Raw genomic sequence first — 24,862 nt, 5'->3', positions numbered from 1 at the left:
ACAGCCCGAACAGTGCAGCATAAGAACACAGCCCGCAAGCCCAAAGAAGCTCTGGCGCCTCACCAGCCATTCAGCCCGGGGCGTTTGACTGGAGGCCCGCGTGGTGGCGTCGCGCAGTCCTCGGGCGGCCTAGCCTGGGGCGCCGACAATAAATACTATAGGGGGTCGCGAGTAGGGACGGCGAAAGGAATGAAACAGGCGCGCGCGGGCGCGAAGAGGGCCTCGCGACATAGTTTTCTGCTCGGCGGGAGGGCTTCGAATTTCTCGCGGGCGGGTGCTGAAATTGCTCGCTGTGGGTGCTAAGTTTGTGGAGGGGGGTCGGAATTCCTGGCGGGGCGGGTCGAAATTTCAGGTGGAATTCCTGAGGAATTCCGCTTCCGATGCACGGAAACGGCCTAGAGGGACCTTTTACTGTATGTAGAGGTTCAAATTTCATACACGCAGGCGAACATCGATAGGCTTTATGTCCACCGAGCATACTTTCCACAATTCCCATCGAGCCAAGATGAGCAGGTGGCATGCTGCGCCTTGCCCCGTCTTCCCTGCGGACCCTCTTTCCTATTATGGCGTGGCGGTCCGATTTTAAGCCAATTTCAACATACAGCAGTAGTACACTCAAAGCACGCAATACCGCAACCCCCTTCCTCCCACTCCCGCCCCGACAACCCGACATGCACACACCACGCCTCACAAAAGCTAGGCACGATGCGGAGGAAAGCGCAACCACTGGCTCTGCGCACCCCCCTACGCATGGAAACATTTGGCTCCAAAACAACACGGGCCAATCGCGTATCTGGTTACTCGCTGGGAAAGGCCAAAACAAACCCGTCGCCACCACGCCACCACACACACGCGCACAGACCGTCTACAGGTAGGGCTTCCACCCCAGATAGGTCCGCGCCAGCAGGTTGGGGTCGGTGGCCGCCTCCAGCAGGCAGCGCGCCTGCAGCAGAGGGCTCCCGAACGTCGCTCATGCTTCGAATGGCATGTGGGCTACTGGAGTGACGTTGGCACACGCTCCAGTGGTTTCCACATAAGTCCAGGTGTATAATTAAAGCCTGAGTACGCGTACCGGCGAATCACAGCAAGGCCGGCGTGCCGACAGCATCGGGGGGGGGGGAGGGGCAGCCGAGGAGGCTCATCGCAGGCGCAGCACGGTCGTGGCAAGTGCACTTAAGCACAGCCGCAGGCCAAAGCTAATAAATTGATGTTTGGTAGCTAGACACACACCATGGACCAAGATAGCTTTCGTCCTGGCTAAAACGGCTCGCTGAGCAAGGAATCGATTGAGATGGAAGCGTTTCGCTCAAGCTTGCTAGAGCTGCGAAATGCGGCATCCAAGCCAGATAATCATGAGCAGCTGAGCGAAGTATGGACGGCGACCAGCAAGGCCCTCGAGGAAACTTGCGCGGGAGCACCAGAGCTGTGGCCACTCGCGCTGGAGTTACTGTTGCTGGAAAGCAGCACCGACATAATCGCAACTCTCAGGGAGGCCAGGCGAAACCAATCCTCTGGATGTGAGCTTGGGAAGTTGACACTCCCGCTGCTCCTCCCGTGGCCGCCCTCAGCCGACGCCGCCCACCCGCCCTGCCTCTAGCTTCCGCCCAAACGCGTGCCTCGTTAGCGGTGGTGACCGGCACAATCAGCGGCGGTGCCTTTGCACGCCATGCCTCGCGACCCTGTCTCCCTCCCGTTTTCACCTCCCTGAGCATCACCGCGTTCCCTCCACCCCCTGTTCCATCCATCCATCCCCCCCCGAAACCGCCTCTTCCGCAACCCAACCCCCCGCCCCCCGCCCGCAGCTGCCGCTCGCAACCAAGTGCTCCGCTGGCTGGACTCACAACTGGAGAGCAATGCCGAGGTGGGGGTGGCGGCGGGGGTGGCGGCGGGGGTTGGGGTTTCATTCTCGGGGGTCGTTAGTGAGCAGAACCGCAATACGGTATCTGCGAGGCGGACACCTCTACCGAATCCACAAGCTCCCCGAACTCTAGCCCCAAGGAACAACAGCTCTTCCCATCTCTCATGTCAGTCATGTGACGCCCGGCAACAGCGCCCCCACGCTCGGGATGATGCTGTACTCAAACACACACGCACACACTCCTGCCCTGCCGTTGCAAATTGGTTGCCATCTGTTGGGTTCTGGGAATCAGCTGCACCCTACGGGACTTTACCAACCTGCCTTACCACTGTCCCATCGCACACGCACACGCGTGCCCCCACCCGCAAATACCCACGCGCTACTACCCGCGCAGTGGCGCTGCGCCCTGGCCTCCGACCCGGCCCGGCTGTGTGCGCTGGTGTCGGCCCTGCACGGCCTGCTGCGGGAGGAGGACCGCAACGCACTGGTGTGTGTGTGTGTGTGTGTGGGTGTGTGTGTGTGTGTATGTGTATAAAGAGCACAAGGAAAACGTTGCGCAAAGACAGTGTGTGTGTGTGTGGGTGTGTGTGTGTGTGGGGGGGGGGGGGTTAGCCATCCATGGGATGGTGTGTATCAAATATGAAGTGAAGTGAATATGAAGGGGGGGGAGTTCATTCCGATCTCGAATTACGCCATGGGGGTGGGTATACAAGAGCACGAGGGAAGGAAGCACGCGTGACGTGTGCAGACGGGTGTCTGTTGGGGTTGGCGTGTGTAGGCCGCGGGGGGGGGGCAGGGGGCACGAGGGGTTCCGCAGTAGTGCGGGTGGTTGGCACAGCAGGGAGAGGGGGGCGGGCTGCAGGGTTGGCGAGTGGGTGTGTGGGTGGATTCGATGGGGGTGGGCCTGCTCACAGACCCAGGGGACGGGGAGACCGCCCCTAGCAGACGGATCGCGGCAGATCTCGTGTCTGTTTGCCCATACTGCCTGTGCTCACGCCCGTCCGCACCACCACCACCACCACCACCACCACCACCACCGCCGCAGGGCCGTGCGGTGCTGTACTCCCTACTGGCCACACTGCTGCAGCTCGAGGTGCGGGCGGGCTCATGGAGTGAGGACCACGAGTGCGGCGTGTTGAGATTTCCACGAATGGATGAATGCGCTCCTAAATGTGCCAGATAGTGGACAGGCCAAGCGAACAGAACGCCGGAGAGCCCGCCTGTGTGCGCGCGTGTGTGTATGTGTGTGTGTGTGTGTGTGTGTGTGTGTGTGTGTGTGTGTGTGTGTGTGTGTGTGTGTGTGTGTGTGTGTGTGTGTATGTATGTGTGTATGTGTGTGTGTGTGTCACTGAGTCCCGTGTCTCGGCCCTCGTGAGCTGCTCACACGGCGCACCGCGACCCCACATGTCACGGCCTCTCGCCCTCTGCCCCGCGGCCGCGCAGGAGGAGGGCCCGGCCGCCGCCGCGGCGCTGCAAGTGCTCCTGGGCCTGGCGGGAGAGCTCAAGGGCGCACTGGTGTGTGTAAGGGGGGGGGGGGGCTATCGGGTAGGGGGGAGGGTTGGTGGGTTCATGTGCCCGAGCCCAACGAGAATCATCAAAGCTATGAAGTATGCGGGGTTGAAGTCCCTGCAATGCTTGGGCTTGGATACCGTATCGCTCGGTCTATGCCCGATCATGCATGTCGGCTCCGGGCGTAAATGTCTATGTGGTGTGCCCAACGCGGCCTGACACGCGGCAACGCCGCCCTCCCGCGCCCTTCCGCGCCCCACGCGCCCACCCGTTGATCCCCCGCACTGTGTCCCCCGCCCAGACGCGGCGGGAGAAGACGTCCGCCGGCGCCCGCTCCGAGCTGCTGCGGCTGCTGGCGCTGCTGGTGGACCGAGCCTACAGCGCCGCTACTGCCAGTGCTGCTCCTGCTACTGCCGCTTCCGCTACTGCCAGTACTGCCAGTGCTGCTACTGCCGCTCCCGCTACTGCCAGTGCTGCTGCTGGCGGTGTTCCTGCTGGCGTCGGAAGCCGTGTGCCGCCCGCGCAGCCGCCGCCGGGCCTGGGCACGGTGACGCCTGAGGCTCTGGTGCGGGAGGCGCTGGCCGTGATACGGTGGGTGGGCGTGCGGTGGGTGGCGTGTGCTGTGTGGCGGGCGGGGTAGTTTCTTCAGTCGCAAATGGGTGGGTGGCGCGGGCCATCTGTGTGGCTGTGACGTTGGGGCAGCGTGGCACAGAGGTGCTTGGAGCTGGCGTGCAGCGTGTGGCGGCTGTGGCCCCACTCTAGAATTGCTGTGACAGTGCCCCACCCACGCCATGTCGGCGCCTGTCATTGTTCCAACATGCCCCCGCCCCCGCCCCGGCCCTTCAGGAACCCCAAGGCGGCCCTTCAGGAGCTGGCGGGCGCACTGGACACCGCCGTACTGGCCGTGCCCTGGCTGCCGTCACAGGTGGGGGCACGCACGTACACACATACACACACACACACACACACACACACACACACACACACACACACACACACACACACACACACACACACACACACACACACACGCACACGCACACGCACACGCACACGCACACGCACACCCAGGCACAGGCACACGCACACGCCCAGGCACAGTTTCGACCCCTTCCTCGTGTGCTTTCCTGAACACACGCACACACGAACCTTGTAAAACCGCAACTCCATTGCCCCATTCCCCTCCTGCCCCTACAGTCGGCCCGGGATGCCGCCGCCCTGGCCGCCTACGGGCGCGCGCTGCCGCTGCTGCGCGAGCTGGGCGGCGGCGGGCGGGCGGGCCGCTACCGGGCGCACCTGGCGGCGCTGCGGCTGGTGGCGGTGCCGGGGGGGCTGGTGCCGCCGGGGCGACTGCTGGAGGACTGCCTGGTGGGGGCGGGGTTGTGCGGGCGGGGGCGGGGTTGTGGCGGGCGGGGGCGGGGGGGGGGGGGCGGACAAGGGGCTGGGGCGGGGTAGGAGGTTGGGGTACGGGAGGGGGGAGAGTGGCACGAACAAGTGTGGGCACGGAGTGTGCGGGGCTGCACGGAATTAGGGGAGGAGTCGGGCAGGACGCGGCCAGGCATTTCGAACACCCCACTCCCATATTCCGTATCCCACATCCCACATCCCACACACACCCACACGCACCAGTATGTATGGCTAGAAGTGCGCTTCTTCTTGATTGATCCTGATTATCACCCGCCCCCATCCCCAGGAGCTGCTGGACGCCTGGCGCGGCTGTGTGGCTCACACCAACCGGGACGTGCGGCGGGTGGCGGAGGAGTGCGCGCCGCGGCTGCTGCGGGCGGTGGCGGCGGAGCTGGGGCGGCGGCGGGACGAGCCGGCGGCCAGGGGCAAGATGCGGGTGAGGGAGCGCGGGGGCGGCGGGATGCAGTGGGGGGAAGAGCGTGAGGGGGGCGCGGGGCCGGGAGCGGAGTGTGGGGGAGTCTGGGTTGTGGGGCGCGGGCGGGGCGTGGCACTGTGCGTCACGCCGGGACTGGGGGGGGGGGGGGTAGCCATCCATGGGATGGTGTGTATCAAATATGAAGTGAAGTGCCGACGTCCAGAGGTACAGCGGGCACACGCGACGCATTCCATACCGTTGTTTCGCCAGCGGCAGGCTGCTGGCTCCCCCGTGTTTCCGTGGCGGCTAACGCTAAAATACTAAGTTCCTATTGAAAGCAAGTAGTCTGGAGTAGTAGTGGTGATAAGTAAGGCTCGTTGGTAAAGAAGCTGAGTGCATGCGTCTAGGTGGCTAGCTTAGCTGCTGCGGCGCGAAACCGGGACCCCGCGAACTCACCTAAGCGCTCAGCAATGCAAGCCACGCCAGAGCCGCGCGCGCAGGGGAAAGCTAAGCGCTCAGCAATGCAAGCCACGCCAGAGCCGCGCGCGCAGGGGAAAGCACACACAGGAAATGGGCGAGCGGCAGTAAGGCGTGGCGGACTCAAACGGCAAACAGGCGGCACAGACATATAAGCAAACGTGCAATGCGAGTAGTAGTGAGAGCCAAAGTAAAAGCATAACGGCACGACCACGCGGGGGGGGGTGTAAATACCAGCCCAAACTAAACCAAAACCAACGATAACGAGGGGAGTGCAGGCAGAGGCGTTAGTCGCAAGCGATAGTACTCATGGGATGTGGGCCGAGGCGTCGTGGAGAAGCAGGGCGAGCGGCGCCGGCAATAAATGTCGCCGCCCGAAGGGGGGCGCCAACGGTGCGGGGGCTGCGTGGAATGCGGGTAGGGGGCGGCAGTGGGGCTGATGGCGCTGGTGCCGTGTGTGTGGCAATGGCCTCATGTGTCGGGTCGGTCGGGCACCCCTGGGAGCCGGGCGTGGTGATGAGGCCTTGGTGGGCTGGCGGGTGCGGCGTGATTGCTGCGTCCTGACCCCCCCACCCCCCGCCCCGCCTGCAGTCCTCCTCGTGCATCCTGTAGCGCTTTCCCAACCATCTTTGCAACCCCCCTGTGTATGTATTTGTGTGTGTGTGTGTGTGTGTGTGTGTGTGTGTACCTGTGGCCCGGGGTGCCGCACGTGCAGGCGCTGGTGGGCCGGCTGCAGGCGCTGCTGGAGCAGGGGGCGGCAGGAGGCGGAGGAGGCGGGGGAGGTGGGGGCGCTGGCGAGGAGGCGGGGGTGGCGGGCGAGGCGGGCGGGCGGGTGGTGCTGCTGGCGGCCCGTGGCGTGGCGGCCATGGCGGAGCCGGTGGCGGCGCTGGAGGGGCAGCAGGTGCGGGCGGGGCGGGGCGCGGGGGCGGGGCAATGGGATATTTGGTGCTGAACGGCTTAGCATGGGTGGGGCGGGGATAATGTGTGTGTACGGCGGGGCACAGGGGTTGGTGGGGTTACGGTTTGGGTGGGGTTGAGGCGGGTGCGGGCTGCGCGTGTCAGCTTGGACGCGTGTGTGTCTTACTGCCAAGAGAGACACGGCCGACTTTGTTGCGGCGCGTGGACGATCGCCACACGCCAACCAACCAACCAACCAACCAACCGTCACATCGGTTAAAAACCTCCGCGCTCTACCGCTACCTGCCTACCCGCTACACACGTGCCGACAGGGCCTGGCGGCGCTGCTTCGCTCGCTGGCGGCGCGCGCCGCCGCCGCCGGGCCGCCGCTTCCCGCCGAGTCCGAGCTGGCGGCACTGCCCCCCGGGTCGGTGCTGGCGGCGGCGGAGGCGGCGCCGGCGGCTGTGTACGACAGCGGGAGCCGGGTGGAGGCGGCGGCGGTGCTGGCGGCTGCGGTGGCGGCGGTGGCGGCGCGGGGGCCGGTTCTGGACGACGCGGGTGGGCGGCTGCTGCGGGAGCTGCTTGAGAGGGTGGTGGGTGAGTGACGGCGTGCGTGTGTGTGATTGTGTGTGTGTGTGTGTGTGTGTGCGTGTGTGTGTGTGTGTGTGTGTGTGTGTGTGTGTGTGTGTATATGTGCATGTGTGTGTTTGTGTGGAGTGCACCCACCTCATTTCCCTCCCCCTGCGGCCGCCCGGACGGCCGCTCATGTGGTAATGACTTCGTCTGCAGTCTTCGGTGCATCCTGTACCGCTTTTCCAAACACCCTTGCAACCCCCTCCCCCAATTCACCATCACCGTCATCATGCCTGAAGTTTCCTCCCTCCACCCTTCCCCACCCTTCCCCACCTGGCCTGCTACAGCCGGCTACTCGCTGGTCGCGGCCATGGGTGTGCTGCAGCGGCGAGTGCACGGCGAGCTGGCGGCGGCGCTGGCGGCAGTAGCAGCGCACCAGCCCGCCCGACTGCCGGCGCTGCTACAGCCGCTGGCGGCGCTGCTGCTCAGCCTGTCGCTGCAGCAGCCGCAGCTGCAGCCGGACGGCGGCGTGGGCGCGGCGCTGGGAGATGCGGGCGGCGGAGGTGAGGGGCGGGCGGGCGGCCGCGCCTGTTGCCGTGCCAGGGATACGGCTCGCCATCTGTGTGTGTCAACCTCTGTGTCCTGTGTGTGTGTGTGTGTGTGTCGACCTACGTGCCATCCCCCACCTGTCATCCGGTCATTCATCCACGCCGCCTTGCAGGTGCGGGTGCGGGTGGCGGCGGCACGGCGCTGCTGCCGGACTCGGACCCCGAGCAGCAGGTCCGGCCCTGGGAGGTGTACATAGAGCTGTGGCGGGCGCTGCTGCTACTGCCGGTGGGGCCCGGCGGCCGCCTGGGCAGTAGCAGCGGCGGCGGCAGCGGCAGTAGCAGCGGCGGCTTCACGGCCGAGATGCAGGTAGGGTGGGGTGGGGGCTGTGTGCCGTGTGTTTGTATGACTAGCATGTGAGATGGGACCGGGGGAACGGCGTGGGCCGTCCACTCCATCACCACACCAGCGCAATCTTACACAAGGACACAGGCTGGGCTGTATGTATGCCTTCATTCTTTTCCTTGTGCTCCTCCCTAAAACACACGCTGCGGTGGGCCCGTAACCCGCGGCCTGCACACATACCCACCGCCCTCGAATCCCAACCCCGCACACCCGCACCCGCACCCACACCCACACCCACACCCACACCCACACGCCTTCGCTACAACCCTTCCGCCCTCCCCCCGAAATGAAACAGGCGGAGCTGTGCCGCACCTATAGCGCCGCCACCCAGCGCCGCCTGCGTGCCGCCGTGTACGACGCCCTCATATCCGCCGTACTGGACGCCGCCCGCCACTTGGACCTGTCGTACAGCCTGCCGCCGCCAGGCGGCACGGGCGGTACGGCAGGTGCCGGTTACGGTGATGATGGGGATGATGATGCGGCGGTTGGCGGCGGCGGTGGCGGTTTGACGGTTGTAACCGACCTGTACGGCGGCCTGGTGGCCAACGACCTGTACGACATGATGGCCTTCTTCCACATGCGCGGTGAGGGGCTGGGTGGGGGGGGGTACTACCGTATCGCGTGGGGTTTGGCCATGTGGGGCTGCGTCTTTGGCTCTGTAGCCGGCTGTGAGGTTGTGAGCTGGGATGCAGGTGCTCCTATGCCGCATAGCCACCTGGTCATCAGCGTCGTGCTCATCCTCAAACCCCTCTCCCCCCCTTATTTGGTACCGGCTTCGTCAGCGGTCTTTTGTGCATCCTGTACCGCTTTTCCAAGCATCCTTGGCAACACCCACCCCCTATCCCCTCACCCTCGCAGATTTTCTGGGCGAGCTGCTGCCGGCCGCCGGGCCCGGCCTGTTCGCACGCTGGGCGCTGCCGGCGGCTGAGGCGCTGTGCGGCCTGGCGGCGGAGCGGCCCCTGGTCAGCGCCACATACAGGTGCGGAACTGCGCGTGTGCGCGTGTGTGTGCAGGCACGTGTGGCACGCTGGGCGCATGTGTGTTCGTTTGGCTGTGGCTTGTGCTGTGTGTGTGTGTGTGTGTGTGTGTGTGTGTGTGTGTGTGTGTGACTACGGTTTCCATGGTTTTTCTGCCAGATCACGTGAATCGTGTATCTGGTATAACCAACGACAGGGCTCTCAATCGAGGGCTGCCGTGACCTGGCGTTTCCCCGGCAGAGCGCAACCAGCTCTGGAGTCCACAGGGCAACGCACTCCGACCCTTCACCGCGCCAGTAATCCTTGCGGAATTACTACCGGTGTAACAACCTCAGACCCAGCGGGCGAGCTACCTCTTAAAAACCAGGCGGGCAGAAGACAAAAAACAGCAAACATAACAAAACACGCAGCACGCGACAGCACGCGAAAGCACGACCACAGTGGCTGCGGGGCTGAGTCCTACGACCCGGCAGCCTGCACGACCTCAACCGCAACCTAACCAGCTCTCGACGCAAGGGCAGACAATGCCTAAGGGCAGCCACAAACGCGTCTGGCCACTAGGCCGGTCCAGGCCGTAAGACCCGGGGTGTTGCAGCACCCAATACACCCTCTCAGGCATTAAAACCCCGCAAACCTGGCCCTGCTCCCACGGGCGTAAAACAAAAGACCCTTCGCCTGCCCACTAAGCTCCCCCGCTGACCCTCTCGTATGCCACTGCTTCAGTGGCTCATGTTAGTGCTCACGCGCTTCTCCTAAGGGCTGATCCCTTTCAAGCCTCCAGCTCCATAGCTTGCGGCATCGCGCACAGCATTTCACCGTTCACCACCGCCAGGATGGGGTGAGTGGCGTCAACACCATCCCAACCCTTTTGGGGCACGCCGAGCTGCGCGAACTGCATCAGCCGCGACCAGAAGTCCGCGACTGCACGAGCGCACGCAAGCTCGACGGGGTTGACGCCTGGCTGCGGCGGCGTCAGCTGTGTGGGCGGGATCTCGTCAAGATCGGGTTCCGCCTCCGCTGCACCTGCCACCGCAGCCTCGGGAGCTGCTGCCGCCGCCGTCTGAATTCCCAGGGCCGCTGCGGCGCGCGTCATCCCGCGCAGCCGCACCCGGCCATGTTCTGTGGCGGCCAGCGCCGCCATCACCACCACGTCCCAAACACACTGCTGAAAACCCGGCGGCGCCTGAACCAGCCACAGCTGGGCTTGGCTGATGGGAGCCGGACCGGGGTTGTGTGCGTTGATCTGCGCCACCACGGCCTTCGCCACCGCGTGTGTGTGTGTGTGTGTGTGTGTGTGTGTGTGTGTGTGTGTGTGCGTTGTGTGCGATGCGTGTGCGTGTGCCTGTGTGTATGCTCCTGTGTGTGCGCCTGTGTGTGCTTCGCAAGGCGCGAGTAATCATGAATGTAACCCTCCCCTCTGCTCCTCCACTCGTCCTCCTCCTGCTGCTGCTGCTACCCAGTCTGGCCAAGGTGGCCATGGATTTAGCAGAACAGGCCGGAGCTCTGGCGCCCCCACCCGCCACACCCGCAGCCGCCACAGCCGCAGCCGTAGCCGCAGGAACCCGTCGCTACGGTGGCGGCGGCGCGGGGGGCGCAGGTGCGGCGGTGGCGGAGCAGGAGGAGGAGGCGGACGTGGCGGCGGCGGCGGCGCGCGCGGCGGCGGCGACATCGGAGCTGTTCCGCGGACTGCTGGCGGCGGTGGCGGCGGCGTGTCCGCATTACAAGGTGTGGCGCTAGGGGCTGCTGTTTGTGGTTCAAGGGCTAGGCTGCCCCCCGACCCTGACCTGTCCGGCCCAAACCACCTCATGCACCGCTTTTCCAACCATCTTTGCAAGCCCATCTCCTTCCTCACTTAAGCGTAACACTCCCTCGCACTGCCTCACTCCTTCACACACACACTCGGCCCCCACAGGACGAGCTGCTGGTGTGCTGCCTGCAGCTGCTGCTGGCGGCGCCGCCGCACCTGCTGGCAGCAGCAGCAGCAGCAGCAGCAGCCGGCAGTAGCACCAGCACTAGCGGCGGCAGCAGCAGCACCAGCAGCTACAGCCTCTCTGCTACAGCCGCCGGCCAGGGTCTGGCGCTGGCGCTGCGGCTGGCGCTGCCGCTGGGACTGCAGCACCTTCCGGTGGCGGCGGCGGCGGTGGAGGCGCTGGAGCGGTGGGAGCAGCAGCAGCCGGCGGCGCTCAGGGTAGGGGCCTGGGGCCGGGCCGGGTTGAGCGGCCGGCGCCCTCGGTTACGACCGGTCGCGGATGCTGTGCCCGTGTGTGTTAGGTCGTTCGCATATGGAAGTTGTCGGTTGTTTATGCAAGTGTTACTCGGCTCACTGGTTTTGGGACGCCGCGAACCGCCGCCAACCGCCATCAGCTGCTGTACCGCCGCCCCATCCCCAGGCCGCGCTGCCGTACTTTGTACCGCTGCTGGAGCCGTACCTGTCCGAGCAGTCCGGCGCGGCGGCGCTGCAGGCCGAGGCCGACAACATGGCGGCGGCGGCGGCGGCGGAGCCCGGCGGCGGCGGAGCAGGCGGCGGCGGCTTCGGGGAGGGTGCTAAGAGCGGCGTGGCAGCTGCTCGCGCCAGCCGCGCCGCCAAGGCAGCCAAGGTGCGGCTTGGTTTTGTTCATGCAAGGATGGTTGGGAAAGCGGTACATAATGCACGGAACCACGGGGGGGGGCAGCTCCCGGTGTTGGGGGGTCCGGGCGGCTCCGGGCCCTGCGGCGTGTGCGTGTGCGTGTCTGACCACCCTGACAGCCCCGGCCGCGCTGCCAGCGCTGGCAACTCCAACCGCCGCTGGGTCTGCCTGCGTGCCGCCTGACCCACTCGCTCCTATTTCGTTACACACACGCCCCGGCGGCGGCCAGTGGGGGCATGGCCGTTGGCAGCATGGCGCTGACTTGTGCCGCATGGCGCTGACTTGTGCCGCATGGCGCTGACTTGTCTCTTGTGCCTTCCTCGAACTCTCCCTCCCTCCTGGTTCTGTTGGGCTCGGGCTGATGAAGCCCACCCTCCCCCGCCCCATCCAATATTACATGAATGGCTACACACACACACACACACACACACACACACACACGCGCGCGCACACACACCTGCAGGCCGCCGCGCCGGACGCGGCCTCCGCTCTGGAGGGCCTGCAGTGCCGGCTGCAGCTGTGGCTGGGCCGCAACCCCGCCGCCGCCCGACACCTGGTGGCGGTGGACCTGGCGTCGCTGCTACTGCCGGCGGCGGCGGCTGCTACTGCTGACACCGCGCTCGGCAGTAGCAGCGGCAGTAGCAACGGCGGCGTGGTCGGGCCTGCGGCGCAGCGGCTGCTGCAGCAGCTGCCCTGGGACACGGACTCGACCAAGGTGGCGTTGCGGGTGGCGGTGGCTGTAGCAGCGCCGCCGGCGGAGGCCGCCGCCGACGGCGGCGCGGACGGCGCGGCCCCCGACGGCAGTAGCAGTGGCGATGGCGGCTGGAGCCGAGTGGTGTTGCACCTGGACCTGCTACTGCCGCATGCGGCGCGGCTGGCGGAGGAGAGCCCGGCGCCGCAGGCTCGGTCGGCGGCGGCGGAGCTGCTGCACGCGGCGGCGCTGTGGGTGGTGAGCGGCTGTAGCGGCTCTGCGTCCGCGTGTGCCGCAGTGGAGGTGGTACAGCTGTAGGGGAGCAGGGGTGCCAGACGCTTCCGTCACTCGTAACAAGACCGCTCAATCACAACGAAATCCGCACCGCCGTTGCCGTCCGCACCATTACCGTTGGCCTCTCCGTGTCCCTTACATGTGTGTATATGTGTGTGTGTGTGTGTGTGTGTGTGTGTGTGTATGCTTGCAGGTGGGAGCCAACGCCGCGGTGCCTGAGGAGGGGCAGGGCCGCCGTGACTACGAGTGAGTAGCGCTGATGGGAGGGAGTGGGCAGGCGCGGAGCTGGCCCGGACGGCGGTCTATGCAGCTAGCCCCACGTCTCAACTCCACTTCCCCACTCCTTCATTTCTCCCACACACACAGCGCTTTGTTTTCCTAATGCTTTTAACACACATACTGTACACACACATATACGCCCACAGGCGGCGCGTCACGCGCTTCCAGCCGCTGCTGGCGCGGCTGTTTCCGGTGGTGCTGCGGCTGGCGGCGGGTCCCGAGCCCCTGGCGCGTGAGCTGTTCCGGCGGCTGGCGGGGCAGCTGGTGCACTGGTACACGCGGTGAGGGAGGGGGCGAGGGGGAGGGGAGGGGGAGGGGGAGGGCGGAATTTTGGGGCATGGCTACTGCGCATTGCGTAGCGCCCCGGGGATTGACAGTTTAGCTTGCCGTTTGAGGGGCTACACTCGAAAGACCTCTGCTCCGCTTCATGCTTGATTGCAATCTTACTCCCTGACCCGCGCCCTCCTCCCTTCGTCCCGCTGCACCCCACCACTGCACCACTGCCCCACCCCACCAGGGGCGCGCGGCGCGAGGGAGCTGAGGCCATGGCGCTGCTGGAAGCCGTCCTGGCTGGACTGTGTGGCGGCGGCGGCGGAGGCGGAGGCGGGGGCGGAGGAGGAGGCGGGGGCGGGGGCGCGGGAGGAGGCGCGGGGTCGCTGCGGGACCTGTGTGCGGCGCTGTGCGCGGAGTGGTTCACGTGGGCTCAGAAGCAGAACCTGGGCAGCGGAGGCGGCGGCGGTGGCGGAGGCGGTGAAGGTGCGCAGGTACTCCAACCCAAGCATGTGCCTCGACCTTCCTATGCTCCTTTGCCCTTCCCATGCACCTTCCCATGCACCACGTAGTCGTGACTGACGCAACCTAACCCTATTGTGTGTGTGTGTGTGTGTGTTCCCGTGTGTTCCCGTGTGTTCCGCCGCCAGCCACCTCCTCTGACGCCTTCGTGTCGGTCAACGCCGCCAGCCTGCTGCGCCGCCTGCTGGACAGACTGGCGCAGCCCGACCCCGGCGTGCGGCGCGGCGCGGCGGCGGCGCTGGCGGCGCTGGCCCGGCCGCTGGCGGCGCCGGCGCTGGGCGGCGGCGCGGCGGCGGCGGGCGGTGTGCTGCTGGAGGCGCTGTGGCTGCTGGCGGCGGCGTTGAGGCACCCGCTGGGTAGGCGTGTGTATGGCGGGGAGTTTGCAAAGATGTACAGGATGCACCGGTAGGGTAGACGCGCATTCCGCGGGGAACGGAGTGATTAAACCCCAACGCCCAATCACGCAGCGGACGAGGGCGGCGACGGCGGCTCCTCCTCGGCTACAGCCGCCGCCGGCAGTAGCAGTAGCAGCAATACTGCCACCACCAACAACAACAACAACAGCGGCGGCGGCGGCGCGGGCGGCCTGGGCTACGGCCCCGCCCTGTCCCGTGCGGTGGCGGCGCTGGTGCACCACTGCCTCACCCGGGAGCTGGCGGAGGAGCTCACGCGGCCCCTGCCCGGAGACCCCAGCCTGCTGCTACTGCCGGCTGCGGCTGCTGCTGCTGCTGCTGCTACTGCGGGGAGGGGTCGTGGGTGTGCTACTGCCGGGGCTGCCGGACTGAGCGCGGCGGCTGAGGACTATGGCGACGGCGGCCCGGACGCGGACGTGGAGTGGGGCGAGGAGGAGGAGGACGCGGAGGCGGCAGGGGGCGGGGCAGGGGATGTGGAGATGCGGGAGGCAGGGCAGCAGCAGGGGCAGACCCAGGGCGGGCTGGGTCTGGGGCTGGGGCTGTCAGCTGCGGTGGTGGTGGTCCCGCCTTACAGCACACTGCAGACGCTGGTGCTGTGGCTGTGGAAGGTGCGGGGGCGGGGGGGGGCGGTTTGTGTGGGCCCGTGCTGTGTGTGCTGCGTGTGCTGTGGGATGTGCGGGGCACCACCTGACCACCTTGTGCTTAAGCGCGGGCATGCGTGTCGTGTGGAGGTGGCGACCCCACCCCCCGGCCCCTTCCGTGCCATCGCCGTGTGTGCCTTTGCAAGTTTGCGGCCGAATCCCGGGCGTTGCGTGCCCACATGCTTCAGGGCACGGGCGGCCTGGCGGCGGCGGCGGGCTCGGCTGCGGCGCGGCGTGAGGCGATGCGGCTGCACCACAGGCTGGCGGGGGCGCTGCTGGAGGTCCGCGCACAGGTGGGGGGCGGAGGGGGCGTGGGTGGGGGGATTGGGGCGTGGGGGGTTGGGGCGTGGGGGCTGGGGCGTAGCCGGGGGATGAAGGGTAGATAGGAGGCAGGGGACGTAGCCATGTCAGGTCCCGCTAGTTATGCCTACGCCAACACCCAAACACATATACAGCCAAACAGCCAAACAGCCAACACCCAATCGTCAAACACCCACACCTCGCAGGAGGAACGCGACCGGCGCATCACCGACCGCGGCGGCGGCGGCGGCGGTGGCCCCCACCCGGCACCGGGGGCGGGCGGGCTGCTGTCCCATATCCTGATGATGGGGGGCGGCTCACAGGAGGGGGAGGAGGAGGAGGACGGCTTGGGCAGCCACGGAGCGCACGGGGATCACGGCGGCGGCACGGGTGCTGCTACAGCCGCTACTGCCGCTGCTGCTGCTACTGCCAGGGTGGAGCACGCGGGCCCCGCCTGTGCGGCGCTGGCGGACCTGGGGCGGCCGCTGGGCTACAGCGCCTGCTGGGTGAGCTGGCGCGTGGCGGTGCGCTACAGCCGTAGCGGCAGTAGCAGCAGCGGCGGCGGCGGCGGCAGTAGCAGCGACAGCGCGCGGCTGCGGATGCTGGTGCCGTTCCTGCTCACGCAGCCGCCGGCGGCGGCGCTCACGGGGCCCGGCGGCGGCGGCGGCGGCGGTGGTGCGGATGGCGCAGAGGCGGCGGCGGCGGGGGCTGCTGCGCGGTGCCGCGTGTGGCTGCGGTCTGTGACGGCGGCCCTAGACTGGATGCGTTGGGCCCTGGACCAGGGGTGCGCGGGGGCGGGCGAGGCTGGGGCAGGGGCAGGTGCGGAGAGGTTGGGGAGGTTGAGGCCAACTGTGACCGCAAGTTCCCCCCACCGCTGCGGTCACCGTCATGGGCGCTGGCCGCCAGTGGCTGCTGTGCCACGAGGCGCTTGCAGAGTCGAGTCTGCCAGTTCGTCTCCCGAGTCGCTGAGTTGCCACGTGTGCCTGTGGCTGTGTGCCTGGGACACTGTGCCTGTCTGTGTGCCTGCTTACCACTGCCTGCCTGCGTGGCTGTGACCGCCCCGGCCGCCTCCCATAAGTAATATCGCTTGCAACTAATGCCTCTACCTGTGCTCCGCTAGTTTAGCTTGGTTTGGATTAGTTTGAGGCTGGTGCTTACAACCCCCTCCATACCCGCACTCGCCCCCCCCCCCCACACACACACAGGGTCCTACTGGCCGCCGACCTTCCCGACCTAGTGGACATGGCCCGGGACCGGGCCGCCCGCGACACACAGGAGGCGGCGGCAGCAGCAGCAGCAGCTACAGCCGCAGCAGCAGGAGTAGCTGGGGAGGAGGACGAGGCAGAGGACTGGAGAATGCGAAGGAGGAGGAGGCGCGGCGGCGCGCCCCCGCAGCCCTGCGCCACCCTGCCCGACTCCCTGCTTGAGCTGCTGTGCCAGCTGCCGCCGGTGGAGGAAGGCGTGAGCGGCAGTAGCAGTAGCAGTAGCAGCAGCGGCGCCCAGGGCGGCGGCAGTAGCAGCGGCAGTAGCAGTTTGCTGCTGGCCGGCGCCGGGTGCCGCGGCGCCACGCGGGACGCCTGCCTGTCGCTACTGCGGCTGATGCAAGCGCTGGTGGAGCTGGAGGCGCAGGCTGTAGCAGCAGCAGCCGGCAGTAGCGGCAGCGGCGGTAGCAGCACCGGTGGCGGTGGCGCTGCTACAGCCGCCGCTGGCGACAGCGGCTGCGACTACTGCTGCCCCAGTGAGGCGCTGGTGCCGTGGCGGGACCGCGACACTGCCAATGTGGTGCTGGCGGCGGCGCTGGCCCCGCACGTGGTCGGGGCGGCGGCGGCGGACGGTGAGGGAGGGCGGTGGCGGGCATGCATCGGGCTTGGAGTGTCGAGGGATTGCGCTTGGGCTGAGGGATCCCATGGGCTGCACATCAGCTATTACGACACCAGCGGCTGTTGGAGCTATCGTAGTCTTGTGTAAGCGGCTTGGTCGTCCTGGGCATGGAATCATCAACAGGCCATGCACAGGGACCTCGGCAGCCCTCTGCCGGCGTTGTTCAGCCCGGCGACACAGCAGCAGCAGGACAGCGACAGGGGTCGCCAAAGGGCAGGAACGGCGCTGCCAGCCCTGCCGTCGCCGCCGCACGAGGTAGCGGTGCCAGCGGCCCAGGGCAGGCGGGCCACGCAGGGCAGCAAACAGCGGCAGCAGCAGCAGCAGCTGCGGCCCCAGCCCGGGCCAGACCTGGCGCATACGTTATGGGACCTGGCATGCAGCATCTTGGACGGGGCTAAGCGTAACAGCCAAGGACAGCCTTCCCGCAACTGGGCACAAGCTTCAAGTCCTTGGCGTTTATGCTTGGCCTTGCCCAAGATGCTGCATGCCATGCCCCATAACGTATGCGCCAGGTCTGGCCCGGGCTGGGGCCGCAGCTGCTGCTGCTGCTGCCGCTGTTTGCTGCCCTGCGTGGTCCGCCTGTCCTGGGCCGCCGGCACCGCTACCTTGTGCGCGAAGGGACGCAGGAACATGAAGCGCCGTCGCCATCGCTGAGGGGTCCATCGGAGACGCCAGTGCCCCATCCCAAACTCATCAATCCAATTAATTTCATCATGCAGCTCACCCAACAGTGCCTTGGCTTAAAGAATCCATTGTTGGTGTTCTCGTTTTTGACGTATGCAGTCGCGGCGCGACGTGAGTTGACGGCGACGGCCGCAGCGCTTGCCGGCGCTGCCGTGCGTGCTGCCGGCGGCGGCCTCGGACACGGCTTCCGGCCTGCCGGGCCAGGCATGGGCGGCAGTAGCAGCAGCAGCAGCCATGCGGGCACGAGCAGCGGCAGTAGCAGCAGGGGCGCGGCGGGGCCGCTGACTGCCACCCTGGAGGGTGGGCTGCGTGAGCTGCTGCGGCGCACGCTCGACTCGGCTGCTACTGCCCTGGGCGCTGGCGGCCGCCCCGGCATGGCGGCTGGTGGCGGCGGCGGCGGCGGCGGCGGCGGCTGGGGCGAAGCCGCGGAATCGATGGAGGTGGATGAGGTGGGTGGCGGTGAGGAGGAGGACGAGGAAGAGGAGGACGAGGAGGGAGGTGAGGCGGAGGCGGCTGCCCTGGGACTGGGGCTGGGGCTGCGGGCGTCCGGCAAGAGCGGAGCTGGAGAGCCGGCGGACGCAGGAGCAGCGGCGGACGAAGGAGCGGCGACGGCGCGTGTGGAGGCGGCGGCGGCGGCGGCGCATGTGGAGGCGGCGCAGCGGCGTGCGACGGCCCGGGCGCTGCGGCTGCTGGGCGGTCGGGCGGCCATGCTAGCAGGCGACCCACTGCAGACGTCCGCCTTCCTGACAGGTGGGGGCGGTGGGGCTGGCGGTGGGGGTGGTGGATGGCGGTGGTTGGGGTGGGGGTGGGGGGGCTGCGGACAGGGGGCGAGTCAAGGGTGGGAGGCGCGCGAACGGACCTGCTGTGATGGGGGGCGGGGAGTGGCGCCTGAACAGAGGCGTGTGTGGGCGCGCTTGCTGCCTGTGAACGCTCCTTTTCCCCCTGGTGGACAGGCCTGTCCGGACTGCTGGCGCTGCCCTGGCCCGCCGCCTCCACGACCAGCGGCAGCGGCAGCGGCAGTGGCAGTAGCAGCGGCAGTGGCAGTAGCACCTCCCTGGTGCCGGAGCCGCTGCGGGTGCGGCTGCGGGGCCGGTGTCTGCAGCTGGCGCGGCGGCTGCCGGCGGGCGGCGAGGCGTCGCCGGCGGCACGCAAGGCCGCCACAGGTGCGACCGGGGTGCACAGGGAGGGACCTCGCTGTGGTGGTGGCGGAGGAACGCGGCGGCACGGCCGTCCGTCTTCTTGCAGCTGCTCGTTAGTCAGTTCCGCCACACAACCATTGTGCACACTCACAGCTCACACTCATACTCACAGCTCACAGCTCACACACACACTCACACTCACTCACACACACACACACACACACACACACACACACACACACACACACACACACACACACACACACACACACACACGCACACACACTCACACTCACACTCACACTCACACTCACACACACACTCACACTCACACTCACACACACACTCACCCAAACCTGTCTCCCCCACAGACGCGCTCAGCCTGGCGCTGCAGCTGCAGCTGCCCGCCGCCGACCTGCTGCACGTGCTACTGCCGCTGCCGCCGCCACCCGGCCCTGCTGCTACAGCCGCCGCCTGTGCTACAGCCGCCGCCTGGACCCCAGCAGCCCTGGAGCAGGCGCAGTCGGGCGCCGCGGACGGGGCCGTGTTTTACGACAACTTCAGGGCCGTGGTGAACCGTGCCCTGCTGTTCGAAGCAGACACGGCCGTACGGCACGTGATGACCGCCCTGGCGGCCAGCGCGCAGCTGCTACAGCCGGGCAGCGCTACAGCCGCCGCGCCAGAGGCAGTAGCGGCGGCGGCGGCGGCGGCGCTGCGTGCTACAGCCGAGGCGGTGCTGGGCGGCGTGATGGAGAGCCTCATGCGCTCCCGCGCCGCCGCCGATGCCGCCGCTGCTACTGCCGCGGCCGCTGCTGCCACTGCCGCGGCTGCAGCCTCTGCCGGTGCCGCAGGCGCCGCCGCCTCGCAGGGAGCGGCGGGCGCCACGCAAGCCGCGCGCGCCACCCAAGCCACGCCAGCCGCCACGCCAGCCGCCACGGGCGCGCCCGCTGCGCCCCCGCTGCGGCCGCCCCCGCCCTCCTTGCCCCGCGCCGTGGACCTGCACCTGTCCGCCTTCACCGCCGCCCTGCGCCGCCACCTGCCCCTGGCGGCGCCGCTGGCGGCTCGCGGCTCGCCGCCCGAGGGCCGCCTGCTTCTGCTGCGGCTGCTGCGGCTGGCGCTGCGGCTGGACGCGCCGGGGCTGCTACAGCCGCTGCTACAGCCGGCAGCGGCGCATGGCGCGGGTGCTGCTACAGCCGCGGCGCCGTCCTCGTCCTGCCTGGCCTTCATCCTGGACTGCTACTGCTCCATGCTGTCACCGCAGCAGGACGCCAGGTGACAACGCTGAGGCGGGGCAGTGTAGCTGCTAGCTGCTGTGTCGATCTGTGCAGGCTCTGCTTTATGGCCGTTCGCAAATAGGCCACTCATGTCCTCCTGCGTCTCCTGCCGCTCTTGCCGCTCCTTGCCGCCCATGTCCCTCACCCGTTTCATTGGGCCCGGGCACATAAAGCCCTTCTGTAATGAATCACGCAATGCATCCCCCCCCCCCCGCCCTCAGCGTCACCTGGACACCGGCGCTGCAGCTACTGCCGCTGCTGGCCGCACAGCTGCCGCCCCAGCACGCAGTGCTGGGCCGCCTGTTCACACTCGGCAGTAGCACGGGCGCCGACGGCAGTAGCAGCAGCAGCAGCAGCAGCAGTGGCGTTAACGCTGCCACCACCGGCGCCGTCAGTGCGCTGGTGGCGGCGGTCATCCCGCCCGACAGCCGCCGGGAGCTGGGGGACGCCGCCGCCGCCGCCGCCGCCTCGCCCGCCGGCGCCGCCCTGTCACAGCGGCTACACGCTCTAATGCTGACGCTGGAAGGACTGGCGGCGGCCGCCGCCACCGAAGCCGCAGTAGCAGCTGCTGCTACCGCCGCCGGTGCTGCTACTGCCGGTGCTGCTGCTACTGCCGGTTCAGCGGCCGCAGAGGCGGGCGCGGGCGCGGACGGGTCTGGGTCTGGGTCTGGGGCGGGTGTGCGGGCGGCTGCGGCGGAGGCGCTCCTCCGTGACCTGCTGGTGGTGGTTCAGGACATGGGCGGCGGCGGTGGCGGTCACGTGCTGCAGAGCCGCCTGGCCGCCATGTTCACACGCGTGGCCGCAGCGGCCTGGCTGGGCTTCCCCGCCGTTGGTGCTGCTGGCGGTGGCGGTGGTGGTGGCGGTGGCGGTGGTGCTGGTGGTGGTGGCGATGAGGAGTCGGGGAGCCAGGAGGAGGCGGCACAGGCGGAGATGGAGGCGGAGGCGGAGCGCGCGCGGGCGTGGCCGGGTGCGAGGCTGGTGGCGGCGTGCTGGCGGTGGGCTGGCGGCGGCGGCGGCGGCGTAGACGGTAGCGGCGGCGGTGGCGGCGGCGGCGCGTTGAAGCGGGAGCTGCGGCTGGCGCTGCTACAGCACGTGCTATTGCCGCTGCTGGCGGCGGCGCCGACCGGGTTCCGCGTCTGGTGGTACGGCAGCAACGTACGGCGGTTTGTGCAGTACGTCCAGAAAACCGCCGCCGCCAAGGCCGACCCAGTGGCGGCGGCGGCGGCGGCGGCGGCGGCGCCGGAGGTGCTGGCGGGCGCGCTGGCGGCGCGGTGTGCGGCTCTGGTGGACTCGTGGGTGTCGTACGGACTGCTGCGGAGTATGTACGGCACGTGCAGCGCGGCGGAGGTGGAGCGCGTGTGGGGCAAGGTGGGTGGGTGGGTGGGGCTGGATGTGGGTGGGTGTGGATGTGAGGCTGGGAGGGTGTGAGGCTGGGAGTGTGTGTGGGGGGGGGGGCTCATCAATTGGGCGATGCATCACCCGCACACTCACATTCACATTCAAACGTGTGCCAACAGGCCAATGAGCATCTGGCGCCGGCCAGTGGCGGCGGCGGCGGCGGCGGTGCGTTGAAGAACGGCGTGGTCATGTCGGCGGCGTGTGCGGAGGTGTGCCGCCCGCCGCCGCCCGCCGCCACCAACGCGGCGGGGCTGGAGCTCCGGGTGAGAAGGCGCGCGTGTGGAAGGCCACGAGCCTTTGTCTGTGGCGTCGGCATTAGGGCGAGTTGGGTCGGGGCTGCTTTCCATTTCGTGGGGTGCGTGCTGCTCGCCCCCAGCCAAGCACAATGCAGCCCAACCTACTACACGTGACACTCAACCGCGTCGGCGCCGCCCGATGCACGCACCCCACTTGCCCGCCCAAAGGATTTGGACCGGGACGTGCGCTGCGCGGCCTGGGCCGCCGCCGCCGCGCTGCTGCTGCGCACCCAGTCGCGCGCGGCCTTCTTCGCCAAACTGCTTAGACCGGGTGCGTGGTCGGGTGGGAGGTCGGGTGGGAGGTGCGTGGGAGGCTGGGTGGGTGGGTGGGTGGTCCCCCAGGTGAGGGGACGAACGGTTTGGCGGTGCAGTGTGTTCTTATGTGGTGAGTAGGTGTAGTTATTATGCAGTAGGCTGTACGTCGGGACGGCTGGATGGAAGTTCCCTTGGCGCCCCATGGTTGCACTCCTTGCTGCTGCCCATCCCCTCGTGCGCTGCACAACCTGAAGGTTCCCCACCTTCACACCCAGTACACGTGCGCTCCTCACAACACACACGTGCACGCACACGCACACGCAGACGCGGGCGGTGGCGCTGCGGCTGTGTGGGGCGCGCTGCTGCGGCAGGACCCCGCCTTCATGCTGCCCACCGTGCTGGACGAGGGCGCAGCCGGCGGAGCAGGGGTGAGGGGGCGGGGTGGTGGTGGGGGCTGAGTGTGTGCGTGTGCGTGTGTGTGTGTGTGTGTGTGTGTGTGTGTGTGTGTGTGTGTGTGTGTGTGTGTGTGTGTGTGTGTGTGTGTGTGTGTGCGTGTGTGCAAGGGCAGATGCAGGTGCAGTTGTGCAGTTGCGGGGGTGGGATTGTGCATTGCAATGATGGAGCGCGGCTGCGTCAACACGGTTCCCCGGGCCCACACACGCAGCCGGCCACATGCCCTTGTGCCCTTATGCTCTCATCTGGCCATTATGCCCGCCTTCCCTCCCGCCCTTCTTGCCCTGCTTGCCCTGCTCCATCCCCCGCCAGGCCGCGGGCGCAGAGAGGCGCAAGCGGCTGCGCAAGGAGCAGGAGGCGGTGCGGGTGGGTGTGCCTGCCCGCCCTCCCTGCATGCCAAACCCGTCCAACCCGATGCAACCGTATGGACAGTGACATATTTACAATATCCAACGCCTTGGCTCATTTTCATTTCCTTTTCCAACTAATTTTTTCATTTTCATTTCCTTTTCCAACTCTTTTCATTCCGATTCCATCCAACCCATTCCACCAAAACTTGCGCATCATCCGTGATCGCACCTTGACTTGATCTGACTTGGCTTGACTTGACTTGGCCTGACTTGACTTAATTTGGCTTGGCTTGGCTTGGCTGGGTCCCGCCCGCAGGAGATGTTTCGGTCGCTGCGCCGCCAACGTGACGCCAACGCGGCCTGGCACGCGGCGGCGACGCTGGCGGCGGCGGCGGGCGGGACTGGCGGCGGCGGCGGCGCCTCCGCCAGCTTTATCATGGGCACCCTCGGCGGCGGCGGCGCCAGCCTCTACTACACTGGCGGCGGCGGCGGCGGCGACGTCGCCAGCCTGACGGCCAAGGTGTCGGCGTCGCAGTTTGATCTGGGTCTGGCGTCGACGTCGGCCAGCCTGGCTGGTTCGGCTGGCTTTGCCGGCGGCGGCGGTGGCGGCGGCGCCGCCGCCGCCACGCCGCCGCCGGCTTCCTTTGCGGCGTCGGGCGCGGCAGGGCCGGGCGGCAAGGCCGGGGCGGTGGCGGCAGTGCCCTACACATGGAGTCTCAGCGGCGGCGGCGGCGGCGGTGCTGGTGGTGGCGATGACGGACGGCCGCTACCCGCCGCCGCCGCTGCAGCCGTTGACCCGGCGGTTGGGCTGGCAGCGGTTGAGGATGAAAACTTCCTAACCGACTCCCTGACCTTTTTGGACGACGAGATGGACGAGCACGTGTGCATGCTGCCGCTCGTCCAGCTGATAGAGAAGTACAGCGACCCGGGCAGTTGGGACGCCGCGAAGGAGGCGGCGGCGGCGGCGGCCGCACGTGCCGCGCTGTTCCCCGCCGCCAGCGCCGGCGGTGGCAGTAGCACCAGCGGTGGCAGTAGCACAGGTGGCGACGCGCCCATGCCTTCTTGGCTGCAGACGCTGTTTGAGGCGCTCAATAGCGACCACACGCCCAGGTGCGTGCACGACCGCCGCCGCCAGCACCGGCACAGCTGGGTACCGCTGCACCCCACACGGGGGGCTCTGCGTGTTTCCCTCCCTCCGCGTTCCGCGACACGCACGCACGCACGCAAATGCACAAACACGCACGCACACGCACGGTGTTTTGGCCGACTCAACAAATCGGAACACAACTCAAGCCACAACACAAAACACAAGACTCCTCACCTCGCCCACGCCACGCAGGTACACGCGGCTGTTCCTGCTCAAGGCCGTGCTGCATGTGGAGTACCGCCACCAGCAGGCGCGCATCGCGGGCACACGCCGCCGCTACCAGGCGCAGGCTGTAGCGGCTGTAGCAGCAGGCGCGGGCCGGGGCAGTAGCAGCCAGCGGGCCTCGCAGGCGGTAGCAGCAGCAAGTGGTGGCGGTGTGGGCAGCATGCGTCTGAGCAGCCTGCAGGCTACTGCCGCCGCTACTCCCTCGGCGAGCCTGGGTGTTGGCACCACACAGGCTACACCCGGCGGCGGCAGCGCCGCAGCAGCACCGCAGCAGCAGCCGCCACAGCCGCCACAGCAGCCGCTACAGCCTGCGGGTGCGGACGTGGGCCCGGGCCAGGCGCGGCTGGTGTGGGGCGCCGGGGGCTGGGGCTGTGTGGAGGCGGGGGAAGACGACGACCTGTTGTTTGGGAGCGACCCGCTGGGGACGGCTGCTACTGCCGGCCGGGGCGGCGGGGCCGGTGCTACAGCCGGCAGCGGCGGGATGGAGCGGGAGGAGGGAGAGGATGAGGACGCGGCCGGGGGAGGTGGAGGAGCAGGCGGAGGCGGAGGCGGTGGGGGGCTGCGCTCGGCTGAGCTGGACCAACTGCAGGTGAGTCCGTTGGGGTGAAGGGTTCAACACGGCCGCTGCCAGTTCAGTCCGATGCAGGTGGGGCGGACCG

The 24,862-nt window shown here is 67.8% G+C and overlaps 1 protein-coding gene across 1 annotated transcript in view; it reads left to right on the top strand.

Moving 5' to 3' along the window:
- The first annotated feature begins 1,062 nt into the window (after positions 1-1,062).
- Positions 1,063-24,862, top strand: part of CHLRE_09g397327v5 (uncharacterized protein) — a 40,446-nt gene continuing 16,646 nt past the window's right edge. The window contains exons 1-37 of the mRNA XM_043065842.1: positions 1,063-1,517; positions 1,803-1,861; positions 2,253-2,345; positions 2,904-2,951; positions 3,302-3,373; positions 3,669-3,958; positions 4,214-4,292; positions 4,565-4,735; positions 5,061-5,210; positions 6,382-6,567; positions 6,896-7,160; positions 7,484-7,699; positions 7,858-8,051; positions 8,383-8,671; positions 8,946-9,066; positions 10,525-10,789; positions 10,977-11,252; positions 11,455-11,661; positions 12,155-12,640; positions 12,870-12,922; positions 13,102-13,236; positions 13,473-13,711; positions 13,876-14,103; positions 14,215-14,768; positions 14,990-15,094; positions 15,308-15,885; positions 16,307-16,935; positions 17,766-18,416; positions 18,620-18,829; positions 19,177-20,077; positions 20,301-21,447; positions 21,597-21,740; positions 21,942-22,044; positions 22,353-22,456; positions 22,794-22,847; positions 23,148-23,941; positions 24,171-24,792. Of these exons, the coding sequence (XP_042921301.1) occupies positions 1,292-1,517; positions 1,803-1,861; positions 2,253-2,345; positions 2,904-2,951; positions 3,302-3,373; positions 3,669-3,958; positions 4,214-4,292; positions 4,565-4,735; positions 5,061-5,210; positions 6,382-6,567; positions 6,896-7,160; positions 7,484-7,699; positions 7,858-8,051; positions 8,383-8,671; positions 8,946-9,066; positions 10,525-10,789; positions 10,977-11,252; positions 11,455-11,661; positions 12,155-12,640; positions 12,870-12,922; positions 13,102-13,236; positions 13,473-13,711; positions 13,876-14,103; positions 14,215-14,768; positions 14,990-15,094; positions 15,308-15,885; positions 16,307-16,935; positions 17,766-18,416; positions 18,620-18,829; positions 19,177-20,077; positions 20,301-21,447; positions 21,597-21,740; positions 21,942-22,044; positions 22,353-22,456; positions 22,794-22,847; positions 23,148-23,941; positions 24,171-24,792 (10,944 nt within the window). The 5' untranslated portion in view covers positions 1,063-1,291. The remainder of the gene's footprint in view (positions 1,518-1,802; positions 1,862-2,252; positions 2,346-2,903; positions 2,952-3,301; positions 3,374-3,668; positions 3,959-4,213; positions 4,293-4,564; positions 4,736-5,060; positions 5,211-6,381; positions 6,568-6,895; positions 7,161-7,483; positions 7,700-7,857; positions 8,052-8,382; positions 8,672-8,945; positions 9,067-10,524; positions 10,790-10,976; positions 11,253-11,454; positions 11,662-12,154; positions 12,641-12,869; positions 12,923-13,101; positions 13,237-13,472; positions 13,712-13,875; positions 14,104-14,214; positions 14,769-14,989; positions 15,095-15,307; positions 15,886-16,306; positions 16,936-17,765; positions 18,417-18,619; positions 18,830-19,176; positions 20,078-20,300; positions 21,448-21,596; positions 21,741-21,941; positions 22,045-22,352; positions 22,457-22,793; positions 22,848-23,147; positions 23,942-24,170; positions 24,793-24,862) is intronic.

Source organism: Chlamydomonas reinhardtii, chromosome 9, assembly GCF_000002595.2.
Source record: "Chlamydomonas reinhardtii strain CC-503 cw92 mt+ chromosome 9, whole genome shotgun sequence".
In the NCBI taxonomy this organism is placed as follows: domain Eukaryota; kingdom Viridiplantae; phylum Chlorophyta; class Chlorophyceae; order Chlamydomonadales; family Chlamydomonadaceae; genus Chlamydomonas; species Chlamydomonas reinhardtii.
Note: the sequence above shows the minus strand (reverse complement) of the source record. Positions and strands in the feature narration are given on the sequence as shown.